The sequence below is a fragment of the Cyprinodon tularosa genome, unplaced genomic scaffold (genome assembly GCF_016077235.1).
Source record: "Cyprinodon tularosa strain WSP-4 unplaced genomic scaffold, ASM1607723v1 ctg76, whole genome shotgun sequence".
Classification (NCBI taxonomy): Eukaryota; Metazoa; Chordata; class Actinopteri; order Cyprinodontiformes; family Cyprinodontidae; genus Cyprinodon; species Cyprinodon tularosa.
In genome coordinates, this window is record NW_024039518.1 from 715,376 (window position 1) to 727,740 (window position 12,365).

The 12,365-nt window shown below is 39.8% G+C and overlaps 1 protein-coding gene across 4 annotated transcripts in view; it reads right to left on the reverse strand.

The window, feature by feature from the left end:
* Nucleotides 1-3,474: 3,474 nt before the first annotated feature.
* stim2b (stromal interaction molecule 2b) overlaps nucleotides 3,475-12,365 on the reverse strand; it is a 75,234-nt gene continuing 66,343 nt past the window's right edge. The window contains exons 10-12 of one of the 4 annotated variants that reach the window (XM_038270335.1): nucleotides 10,859-11,097; nucleotides 10,531-10,768; nucleotides 3,475-6,535 (exon numbers count right to left, since the gene is read on the reverse strand). In XM_038270335.1, coding sequence (XP_038126263.1) covers nucleotides 5,914-6,535; nucleotides 10,531-10,768; nucleotides 10,859-11,097 — 1,099 coding nt within the window. In that variant the 3' untranslated portion in view covers nucleotides 3,475-5,913. Of the gene's footprint in view, nucleotides 6,536-10,530; nucleotides 10,772-10,858; nucleotides 11,098-12,365 lie in introns of all 4 variants that reach the window. The other 3 variants (XM_038270334.1, XM_038270337.1, XM_038270336.1) reach the window with 3 other exon arrangements.

Below are 12,365 nucleotides of genomic sequence, written 5' to 3' on the forward strand. Positions count from 1 at the left end.
GGCCCTCAGAGTCTTCTAAATAAAGAACAACCCACCAGTGGGCTAAGTTTGAAATTTTATTTTATTCTGTTGCTCTTCTTTTTAATAATTTATAGAGATTTCAAAATGACAATGTCTAAATAAACTTAGAAATTAACAGAAACAATAAAAATATGTTGATAATGAACAAAGTTTAGGCTAACGCTAACCCTTGCAGCTCATGGGTCAGTAATGGTCGCACTTCCTAAGTCTCGGTACCCTTGAAGTGACCCTCAGCCTTAAAAAGGTTGGTGACCCCTGCTCTATATGCAGGCCTGCTTTTAAGAAACAACCACTTTCACTTTTACTAAGGAGAATTAATGAAGACCAAATATGGTCATAATGTCTTAGGATTATGAAACAACTGGAAACATGTAGAGCAATGAAAGCTTACATAACCTTAAAAAACATTAAGAGGTAGAAATACAATCTTCATGCCACAGCTTGGACCTTAAACATGAGCAGGGAGTCAGCAGCCAGATCATGTGGAACTATTGCAAGTTAGTAAGCATATGTTTAACTAAAATGTGTTTTACCTTTACCTTAATCATTAGGTTATCCTGTCAGTACAATATTTAAAAAACTGATCTTTATGTTCCTGTAGGATGTTTAGCAGTAATAAGGGGAGCGGCAGCCTAGTGGTTAGGGCATAGAGCTTGGATTCTTCAGGTTCTGAGTCCAAGCCTCACTTCCACAGACTGCCACTCTGGGTCTCTGAGCAAGACCCTTAACGCCACAATTGCACCAGACGCGCCACGATAGCAGCCCACTGCTCTCCAAGGGGATGGGTTGAATGCAGAGGTAAATTTAGTCAATGTGAGATCAATACAATTTAAGGTAGTATCAATTAATTACTATTATTAATAATTAAATGCAATAAGCTTGAACCTTCCAAGAACCACCAGAGGTTTAGCAGTATCTTTTAGGATTAAAGACATTTCTGTGAAAACAAAGTGGTAGTTTAGTGTTTGAGTAAGAAGACATCGCATAAAGCTAAATTAATGCAAAGCAGCTACATTCAGACTACTTGCAAACTGTGACTTTTACTGTTGTATTCATTGCTATTATGTATTATAGAACTAATGCATGTATATCCGATAAAGCAGGCATCCCCAAAGTCGGTCCTCAAGGGACGCTGTCCTGCAGGTTTTAGAGGTTTCCCTGCTTTAGCACAGCTGATTATGATGACTACAGCTGAGCAAAAGCCTGTTTATAAGCTTTCAATTACAATCAGCTGTGCTGGAGCAGAGAAACCTCTAAAACCTGCAGGACAGCGGCCCTCGAGGATCCACTGCGATAAAGTATTCTGGTTTATAGAAACAATACATCCATCTAAATGTTACCACATTACATGTTTTTTATTTAAGATTTTGCCACAAGCAGTCTTTCATAAAGGTATTGATTAACAGGGTGGGCTCATCATATAGACCTTTTTCCTGCCAATGTCAGAACGTTAGCTGGAAGTAAAATAAACCGATAACTGGAGGTGGTCAATAAGAACCAGCACAGAGTCCGCTACAAAATGATGTGGTGTTGTTGTTTGCCAGAATTGATGGACTAAAGGTCATTTTTTATTTTATGGTACATCTGCTGCCAATGCCACACACAAAACCGGCGTCAGCTGGGGTTAAATGCTATACAATGAACAGACTGGACAGAAAATATCCTAAAAAATGCTTGGGTTTCATTGGTATGGATTATATTATGATTTCTCAAAATCAAAACCATGTGGGCTACCAGTGGACTCCTTCTTCCTCCAGCTCTGCCTCACCACAGAAATATATCACAATGTTTACCAACTGAAAAGGAGTGTACTTATAGCGCTTCAATTTTCCAGGGAGCGTGCTGGTTTGTTAGGTCTCCCAGCTATTGTCTCAGTCATTTTTTCCAGACTTTGTTCTTTTTTCATTGGACTATTTACTATAAAAAAAAAATTTTCTTTTCTTTTTAAACTCACATCTGAGCCAAGGAGGGACGCATTGATATACATTTTGGTTACATTGTCTTCAACTGTCTGCCTTCTTGCTTTCTGTCATGAATTTTCACCATTATTGTCCTCTGACATAAAGTTAAATTCTACTTTCATGTCTTCCAGGCTTAAGAATTTGATATGCGTAATAGGCGGTTCTAGATAAGGGCCAACAGGGTCCGCTGTATTAAAGACATAATTCCAAATAAATGTCTAATTAAGATATATGCAGGCAAATAAATGTCTAAAATATATGCAGTTTCATTTTAGTACTGATATAAAATCTTAGTTTCTCCACTTTTAGCCTCGGTCATATTCAGATAGGCTCAACTTTTAATAGGCTAAATCGTAATTGTTCAAAAGTCCAAGTGGCTCTTTGGCTCACTTCATTTTTAACAAAACAAACTACTGTTTTTGTTTCCGACGGAAGTAAAAGATTCATCCGTTGTATGGCAAGCCGTTTTAACATAAATTCTGTTTACATTCAAGATATCTCAAATTGTTTTATGACTAGACTTTTTAGAGATTTAAGATATCTCTAAATATATTTCGACTAGTCTAAATACCTATTCGAGATATTTCTAATTACATTCTGACCAGTCGAAATGACGTCAGATTTACCATTAACTTGTATGGAGATGTCAATTTAAGATATCTAGAATGCATTACTGACTATCTGAAATACACATTTCAGATATCTACGATTAAATTACGACTAGTCATAAAGTAATTTCAAGATATCTCGATTTTAGTTTTGAGTAGTCATAATTCTAATAAAAGATATCTCAAATGCCACCATAATTCATGATATCTTAAATGTATTTTAGGATAGGAGATATGAAGTTTTGACTAGTGAAAACTAAATTATTGATATCTTAAAAGCAAATAAAGATTTGGCTAAGCAAATAAAAAAATATATTAAATTGTAATTTCGACTATGCGAAATTTCTTTTAAGATATCTCTAAATGAATTAAAGATATCTTGAATTATACAGCTTTTCCATTAAATAGATCTTAAATTGACATTCTGACTAGTCAAAATGTGTGATGATCTTTTTAATGGGCTTCCAGAAGGATCATTCCTAAAAAATTCCTTACTGTCAGTTTAATCCACAGGACGAAAAGTGAAATCAGCTCCATTTACCGTTATTATCAGCACCCCTACATATCTGGCAAGCCTTTTTAACATATGAATTACCGATATGTGACGCTTTAAATGACGAATCCGGTGTCATAATTTGAGATATCTTGGAAGGATTTTTGACTAGTCTAAATGTAATTTAAGATATCTCGAATTATTATTCTTCCTAATCGTAATGTTAATACATATATCTTAACTTACCATTCGGGATAGTCAAAATTTTAAGATATCTGGAACGTAATTATGGAAACAGAATTATGAAACAGAATTTATGTTAAAACGGCTTGCCATGTATGGCATTCATTTACTCCAATAAACATGACTCTGAATCACCTTGGTTGCTTCCTTTTTTTTTTTTTTTTTTTTATTAATTCTTCTACAGTATACAAATATCCACACACACAAAATGTTCTGACCCCTCCCCTCCCTCCTTCTTCTCCGTAAACATTCACATCATCTTACAGCACCTGTCCTGCATCCCCTTCATTCTGTGCTCCACTTGTCAACAACATTTTTTAAGTTTATTTCTTCCTATTTTTCAAACAGGCCATCGGATTTTCATCTCATCGGCCTCCTAGATTCTGCTCTAGCACCTTCACATGGTCAAATCGCCATGGTGACAGCTAGAGCTGGGATGAAACAGCCAGTAATCACAGTGTGAAGCTCTTGACATCAGTGCGCTCGGTTTGCGAGCCCGAAGGTGACGAGCAGAACTGTATTGCGTGGGTCGAGCTTAGAGGGGGAGGGGGGGGAGATCGGAAGGTGGGGGAGAGGCAGGATCATGGTGCATCATTCACATCTGGATCAACAGCTTGACGTTGCAGCAGATTGTTTTGTTGTTGTTTTTTTTTTAGTCAAACAGCTGGGTGGATCTGGTTGCTTTGCTTTTTGATTGGCTGCAGCTTTTCCCGACAAATCATGTGGTTATACAGGCCTTTCAAAATGTAGTGATTCAGTTCAAAGAGTGAAACTCATATAAATTCATTAAACAGAGTAATAAATCTCACATGACCACATCTGTTCAGTTTGATTATAAAGTCTTACAGCTAAAGAAAACCCATAAATACAACTTAAAAAAAAAAACATTTAGTTTAACATAGGATAAAAAGGAAGAATGATCTCCAGAGAGTGCTGCGTTCAAGTAGATTAATGGGAAGTTGAGTGGAAGGAAAAACTGATGGAAACAGGATTCCCACAAATTTTCATTTCATTCAACTATTTTCGAAAAATAATGGATATTTAAATAAAAAAAAACATAAAAACTGTTTTTTGTTTTTGTTAACCAGAGCATAAAACAACACCATGCTCATCATAGCCATCAATTTCTCATTCAACGGGGGGGACGGGAGGACTGATGTCATTCTCTTCCTCTCTTATTTTTTTTTTATCTGCATCAACATCAATGAATCTGAACATAAATTTGTTTTCATGTATGATGCCAAAATGGAAAACAAAGTATCGACTCTTACCTTTAAAAAAAGGCACCAAAGGTCACAAACAGGTCCCAAAACGGTAAAATAACTATTTTTTGTTTACTTTTTAATGTGGCATGTGTTCACATTTAAATCAATTTAATAAAACAAAATAAAAATGTTTTTTTTTTGTATCTGTAAATCTTTTATTTATGGACTATGTAACAAATAAAAATAGTATCATCTTATAGAAAATTAAACTCTCTCTTCAACTTAAATAAGACTAAACAATTCCACACTTTTGAAAACATTTCAAAATACTCATAAGTTGGAGTTTTCTTTAGCTGTAAGCTAAAAACAATCAAAATTAACCCCAAAATACATGAATAAGATACATCACTCTTAGTAATAAATCTATAGTTTTCCAACTCGTTTGAGCCAATTTACACAAAACGTGATTATGTTGGCAACAAGTGCAGGATTTCTTGTTTTTTTTTTTTTTTAAGAAAAAAACACAAAGAATGTAGATGTTTGTAACTGTATGGCTACAGGATGCAGGTAATCAAGTAATAAAGGGCGACATGAACACAGATAAAGTGACTGTTGTGGCTTCAGTCTGCAGTGAAAGCCTAAAATTTAAAAATCTATTAAAATCACCTTTAAGAACATCATGTGAAAACAGTTTATATATATATATATATATATATTTTCCATTTATATATTTATGTTGAGACATCCATAAAGAGTGGCACTGAGGGCACATCGGATCGTTTTGGCGTTTCCACGGCGACCGCTCATGCATCCCCTCTTCACGTCGACATCTTGATTCAAACGCGTCGCTCCACGAGCGGCGCCTCTCTCCCAAATCCACCACGAAAAGAAAGAAAGCAGTAGTGCAACAACATTTTAGCAAGATTATTCTCTTTTTTCTTCTGAATCTGAATGAATGAAATGAGTCAAGTAAACGAGTTCGTCCGCACTACACGTCTTCAGTGAAACACTACACTGTGAGCTGGAAACTAAAATGTACAGACTGCACCTTTAGACCCTTTAAGAGAGGCTTTTTTTGGTTTAAACTAAAATAAAAATTAAAATAAAGAAGAAGACCAGCAGAATTTAAGCTTCCCTCGGCTCCTTCCTTGACCTGTGCGGGTTTTCTCTGTGAGAACTAAATACAAAGGGATTATTGAAAAATAAGGCTACCAGGCTGAGGGGCGTTTGACGGCACCCAGGCTGAACTACATTCCATCTTCGAGGAGCAAAACCAGGAGAGAAAAAGAAATGTTTTATCTTCCAGTGACAAACGACTGATAAAACTCTTATTAGTTACGTTTTCTCTCTTGCCGCCACTCTCGCTCTGAATGTTTTTTATTTTATTTTTTCTTCTTAAATAGGCTTTTGAGTTTAGAGGAGCGCTTGTTTTTCTCTCCGTTGTCGCAGGAGTCCTGGGAGGAGGTGCTGTGGAGCTTGTAATCTCTCCCCACGCTCCGGCCCTCCGAGTCCAGCGAGGTGAGGGACGGCTGGCGCCCCACGTTGGGCAGCATGCTGGCCGGCAGCTGGCCGAAGCTGTAGGACTTCTCCAGGATGCCGTTGTAGACGCCCTTCCCTGTGGGAGAAGCGGCACCTCCCTGCGAGAGCGGCATGCTTTGGGACTCGGGCAAGATGCAGGTGAGATCGGGCGAGCCTTTCTGTGCAAACGGGTGGTGCTCCATGGCAGGGGAGGGGGAGGTAGAAGGGGGGCTGGAGGGGGTGGCGGCCGGCGTGGGAGGCATGGGAGGAGGCGTGGAGTCCCTGAGACTGCTGCTGCTGCTACTGCTGGTGGTGTGGGTGGAACCGGGGCGCTCCGGGCTGCTCTGGCCCAGCAGCAGCATCTCCTCGCGGGAGATCCGACGGTACGGGGTGTCCTGTCCAGGAGCGCAGGGGGAGTGCAGCTGCTTGCGGCCCATGGAGGAGCTGAGGGAGTCTGTGTCGGAGCTGCCGTCCTGAGCCGCTTCTCTGATGGAGAGGAGCAAAAGATCGGGGTCATATCACTGAAAGAAACACAACCTATGTACAAATTAATGTTAATAAATCTTACAATATACACACATTAAAGCTGTTTACAGCCTGAAACAACTTTAAGAACAAAAAATCATTAAAATTAAAGTATCTGTAAAAGATCTATCCTCATTTTTCCAGGTAAAATTTGAGAAAAAATGAGTGAAGTTAGGATTTCTGTGTATTAATAGAAAAAGAGTAGTTTCATGACCAATTGGGGTCATAAACTAAATGCCTCTGAAGCTAATCGAAGCTGCACAGCTGCTATAAAGCATTCAGAATAAATGTGAGTAAACATAACTACTCTGTTAAGGTCGGGCTAGAGCTCCTTTACCTCCAATAAATATTCTGTCCTGCTGTAGAAGTCACGCTTTAAACTGTCGCCCCATTAGTTATCAATGACAATAATTCATCCAAACCCAAAATAAAGACTTTTCGTGGAAACATTTCCAAACTAATAAATGTCTTTGATTTTTTTTCATCTTTTCCTGCATTTTTTCTGTCTAAGAATGATTTAGCCTGCTTCATGTTGTCAGAAAGGTTAATTGTAAATTATTTTTATATTCTACATGTTGAGCAGCACTGTTTCTGATTATTTCACCTAAAAGTTAACATTCCTGTATTTTTATTACACACCAAATTCCCATTAATTATTTTTAAGATAATTCATACACCTAAAACATATTAAATAAACTATAAATGATTTAAAATACCATATTTATTTAAAATGAAAAACTTTCAGGTTTATGTATTTAGTAATAATAAAGTATAGTTGCTCAAAATAAATAGCAATTAGATGTAAAATACATAAAGTTTACTGTTTAAATTGCCTAACAATTATACAGCTATTTTTGTGCTTTCATTAAAAATCAAGAAAAAAAGGAGACCTTATAGGGAAAAATATTGGAAATTAAAATAAATATATTGGAGAGGGGGAAAAAAAATCCCACTGGTAGCAAAAACTGATGCTATTTCATGCTGAAGAAAAATCTTTAAGAGAAAATATTTAGTGATAGGATAAATAAAAGATAAATTAAAATTTGGAAAATTATCTCCAGGGGAAAGAATCTCTCTTAAAATATAATTGTAATCTTAAATAGTTCTTAATTTTGTAATGTTTTTGTGAAAAAAATTCCTTTTAAAAATAGAGTTCTTTCTCAACAATTTTTTTTTCTCGTCTGTCTTAAAAAAAAACCTAAGTCTTTGCTGTCGATTCAGGATTTTTTAAATGTGAAAAACGTGTCATGGATCGACCTGTGTTCCTATTGGCCAGTCTCAACAGAATAGCTGCTGGTTGGTGACATTAGGTGGAAAATAGACATTAAAACACTTAGAAACACAGTACAGCATTAAGCTATGGTCCACATTCCAGGCGAAGCACGGCCCAACTTGAACGTTCCTACCAAACCGTGACAAAATCGGTTCCTGCACCTTAACCGAGATAACTGTTAAGTGTAAATGACAAGCAAACTGATCCGGACTGTGCCTGACACAACCGAACCGCACTAACATGATACTAGTTCATCAGTAGGGCTCGGCGCGGTTCAGTTCAGACTCGGTTCTCAGATAACAGATCGCATGAGCAGACCGCGTTGCCTCCTTACAGTCAGCCTCCGTAACTATGAAACTTCAGACATTCATTAAAATACTAGCTTCCCTACCATGCCACACGATTCCAATGAATGATTCTGCTTAGCAGTGTGATGAACCTCAGCATCTGTCGCTTCCTGCGTCTGTGAACCCTAATTAGGCTACGTTCACACTGCAGCCTGAAGTGACCCAATTCCGATTTTTTTGCCCATATGTGACCTGTATCTGTTCTTTTTATGACAGTCTGAACGACACAGATCGGATTTTTTCAAATGCGACCCAGGCCACTTGGATATGTGGTCCTGAATCCGATATGAATCTGATCTTTTCAAATGCGACCTGTGTCTGTACGGCCAGGTCACATTCATCCGACCTACACGTCATTGATACTTGACAAATGTTACTAAACGTTACTAATCTGCGTCCTACTAAGCGGAGGCGGGAAAAACTAACAACCATGGCGGAAGATAACACAGAGAGCAGTCAATGAAGAGAAAGTGAGGTTGCTGACTTAATTCATATTTGGAAAGATAGCTCGATTCAGATCAAACTCGAAGGGTCTTACCGGAACCTGGCTCTCTTTCTTTTTGATCTTCTTAAAAAGATTTCGTTCGTAATGTGCCTGCTCCTGTTGGAGAAGAACTTAAAGAACGCAATATACGCTGCGGTATTACGAGTCATGTTTACTTCCGCAAACACTGAGGACGCTTGCTACATGTGACGTCATCGCGTCCTCGAGTGCGCATGCGGGACACTTCGGTTGAACGCTTTCAGTTCACACAGTAGATCATATACAAGTCGCATATACTTGGAAGTGTGAACGGACACGCAAAAAAATCCGATTTCACAAAAAAATCGGAATTGAGCATTAAGGCCTGCAGTGTGAACGTAGCCTTAGACCATCGTTTTTCGTATTCCCAAAAGCTGACTCTGTCAGCTAAATTCGCCAAAGGCTGCCTTTTTTGCCTGACTCTCCGCAAAGTTCCTGAATGTTACGGGTGCCGCCATGTTGGTTTGCTTATTTACTTCTAGAGAGCAGTAGTACCATAGATCACCACTAGGAGGGAAGGAACCGTGCTAGTGTGATGTGTGAATGGTCGTAAGGAACCCCAACTCGGCACGGTTAAACGATCCAAGCTCGGCATGGTTAAACGATCCAAGCTTGGCACGGTTAACCGATTCAAGCTCGGCACGGTTAACCGATTCAAGCTCGGCACGGTTAAATGATCCAAGCTCGGCACGGTTAAACGATCCAAGCTCGGCACAGTTAAATGATCCAAGCTCGGCACGGTTAAATGATCCAAGCTCGGCACAGTTAAATGATCCAAGCTCGGCACGGTTAAACGATCCAAGCTCGGCACGGTTAAACTGATCCAAGCTCGGCACGTTTAAATGATCCAAGCTCGGCACGGTTAAACTGATCCAAGCACGGCACGTTTAAATGATCCAAGCTCGGCACGGTTAAACTGATCCAAGCTCAGCACGGTTAACTGATCCAAATTCGGCACGGTTAAAAGATCCAAGCTCGGCACAGTTAAATGATCCAAGCTCAGCACGGTTAACTGATCCAAATTCGGCACGGTTAAAAGATCCAAGCTCGGCACGTTTAAATGATCCAAGCTCGGCACGGTTAAACTGATCCAAGCTCGGCACGTTTAAATGATCCAAGCTCGGCACGGTTAAACTGATCCAAGCTCAGCACGGTTAACTGATCCAAATTCGGCACGGTTAAATGATCCAAGCTCGGCACGGTTAACTGATCCAAATTCGGATTCAGGAGAAAAATCCTGAATCGAGATCAAAGACTAAGGTTTTGACAGAGAAATAAGTTTTTGAGAGACATTTTTTTTCTCCATCTGATTACCAAACAAAACAATATTTGACAGTAAAATTATATTCTTCCTGTTGAAATAATTTTTAAAATGTGTATCTTTTATTTATTGTACTATCTATTATATTTTTTTTCTCCAATCTTCAGTTTAAAATGACATCACCTTTGCTTCTTTCAAAAATAACATTTTCTTTTAGAAATAAGCTTTATTGTACAAATGAATATGCACCAAGTCAATTTTATTTCATTAAGATTTGTGTTAAAATTACTTTTTTTTTTTAAGTAAATGTTGATTTTTTTTTTTTATATATTTAATAAATGTACGTAAATCTTTAAATTTTGGTAAAATCTGTTTGAGAAAATAAATAAATAATGAGCTGATTGAACCTTGCAGGCTTAGATTAGTAGATAATGCTGACAGGAGGATAATAACCGAGCTGTTTTATTAATTTAGTTCATCTTTCAGAGGAAACTGGAGTAGAAACCAGATCGATGATCAAACTCTGTGACCCCCCGTGTCTGAATCAAACACCTGTTAGTCCAAACTGTAAAACCATTCCACGCCGTTCTGGCCACCGCTACATACCCCCTCCTATCCACGCTGAACATTAACTGTTCTTCGTCTGCGTCGGGGCGATAGGAGAGGGACGAGCCGGCCATGGATAGCAGGTCCGGGTCCGGGGACATCAGTGAGGACTGCTGGCTCAGGACGCTTCGACGGGAGCGGCACAGGCTGCTGTTGCGGGTCAGCGGCGGCCGGATCAATGTGGCTGCTGGTGAATTACAAACAAAAAATCAAAAGATTGGAGGTGGTTGTGGATATAGCTGAGATAATATTAAATAAATGGAGGCGTTCTCACTGGAGAACTGTGGAATGATGGGAGGCGTGTCCTCGTCCAGGTCGTCAACCCCGCCCGCGATGGGGTACGGAGGGACAGAGACGCGGGGCATGACCACCCAGCTGTGGTCTGAGTAGAGGCTGGCCGTCAGGCTCGGCAGACCTGAATTATTGACGACGGGGAAACCGCAGAGCTTCTCTATCTGGTGCCAGCGGTGGAGCCGCTCCCTCAGGCATGCTGTCACTTCTGACAGACTTTTCCTGCAAAGATACAAAAAACGGCAGAGCTGAATGAGGAGGAGGAGCCCTTAGCACAAAAATCAGCAAAGATTCCACTCTAAGATGCACTAAAGAGGAAGAGGTTGTTTTGTTTTTGTGGCACAGATCCGTCCTTCTAATACTGAACCCTAAGCCTATCAAGGAGCCAATCTGAACACTCCACTTTCATGTTTCCCTGTCTTTTCCTTTGCTGTTTGAAGAACTGAGCCATTCTTTGAACCTGGAAATCAAAAGATCTCTAAATAACCTCATTCAGAAGGCATGGTCTAATTTGCAAACCAGTGGTTGGTGGTTAAATGGACCATAAACTGGTATTTCTACAAGGGAAACAAGAGGGCTTTAAAGGTGTCACCAAAGCTGCCAAAACCTCATGGCACTGTGAATAAAATGATCTGCCCTGATGGCTCAGCTTAATTGTTCATTTCACTAACCTGCCCCTATCTCTTCCTGGTTTTCCAATTATCACTTATCTCATTCGCCTGCATTAAGTCCTTTATATTCGGTTCAGCCCGAGCGATCGGGGCCAGATCATTATTTGTTTTCTATTTGTTTGTTTTTTTGTGGTAATTTTAGTGTTTTCATGTCCTGGTTCCTGGCGGGAAGTGGGTTGAGAAGTTTCGTGTTTGTCTCGTCTTCTGATCCTGTTCTGGCCCTTCTCCGTGGTGCCCTCAGGGTTTTGGCTCGAAACACGGTGAGAGTCGGTTTTATTCCCATAAGCATGGCTCCTAGGAGGAGACCAGTTTAAAGTCCTGCAGAAATCCTGTAACAACGTCTCGTCTCTGTTCTCTCAACCACTGAGCCTGCTCGTCTGTTTCTGAGCGTGCTTATCTGCATCTGTGCGTGTCTGTGTGGGCACGCTTCTGGACCCAGCCTGAACGCTCTGTGGATTCCTGGAACCCTGTTTCTGTCCTTTCCTGTGTGGATCCTAACCCTTTGTCGAGCTGAGGACTCCTGGATCTCAGTCCATCGGATGGATCCTGCCTTGTACGCAGAGAATGGACTGAACTTTTAAACCAGGTAAGTGACTCACTCTGATAATCCTCTGCTGTCACCTGGGTTTCTCCCTACAGAATCAGTGATGGGTTGCGCCCCGCCCCTGCAGTCACTGTGGTTGCAGTTCCACAGCCCTGCGCTTCAGTTCTGTCTGTTTCTTTTTGTATTAATTAACGTTTTGAACTTTCCTGCTGGCTGTCTAACCTTGAATACTGGGTCCATATGTCCCGTTTTATGACAGAACCAGGCACTTTACA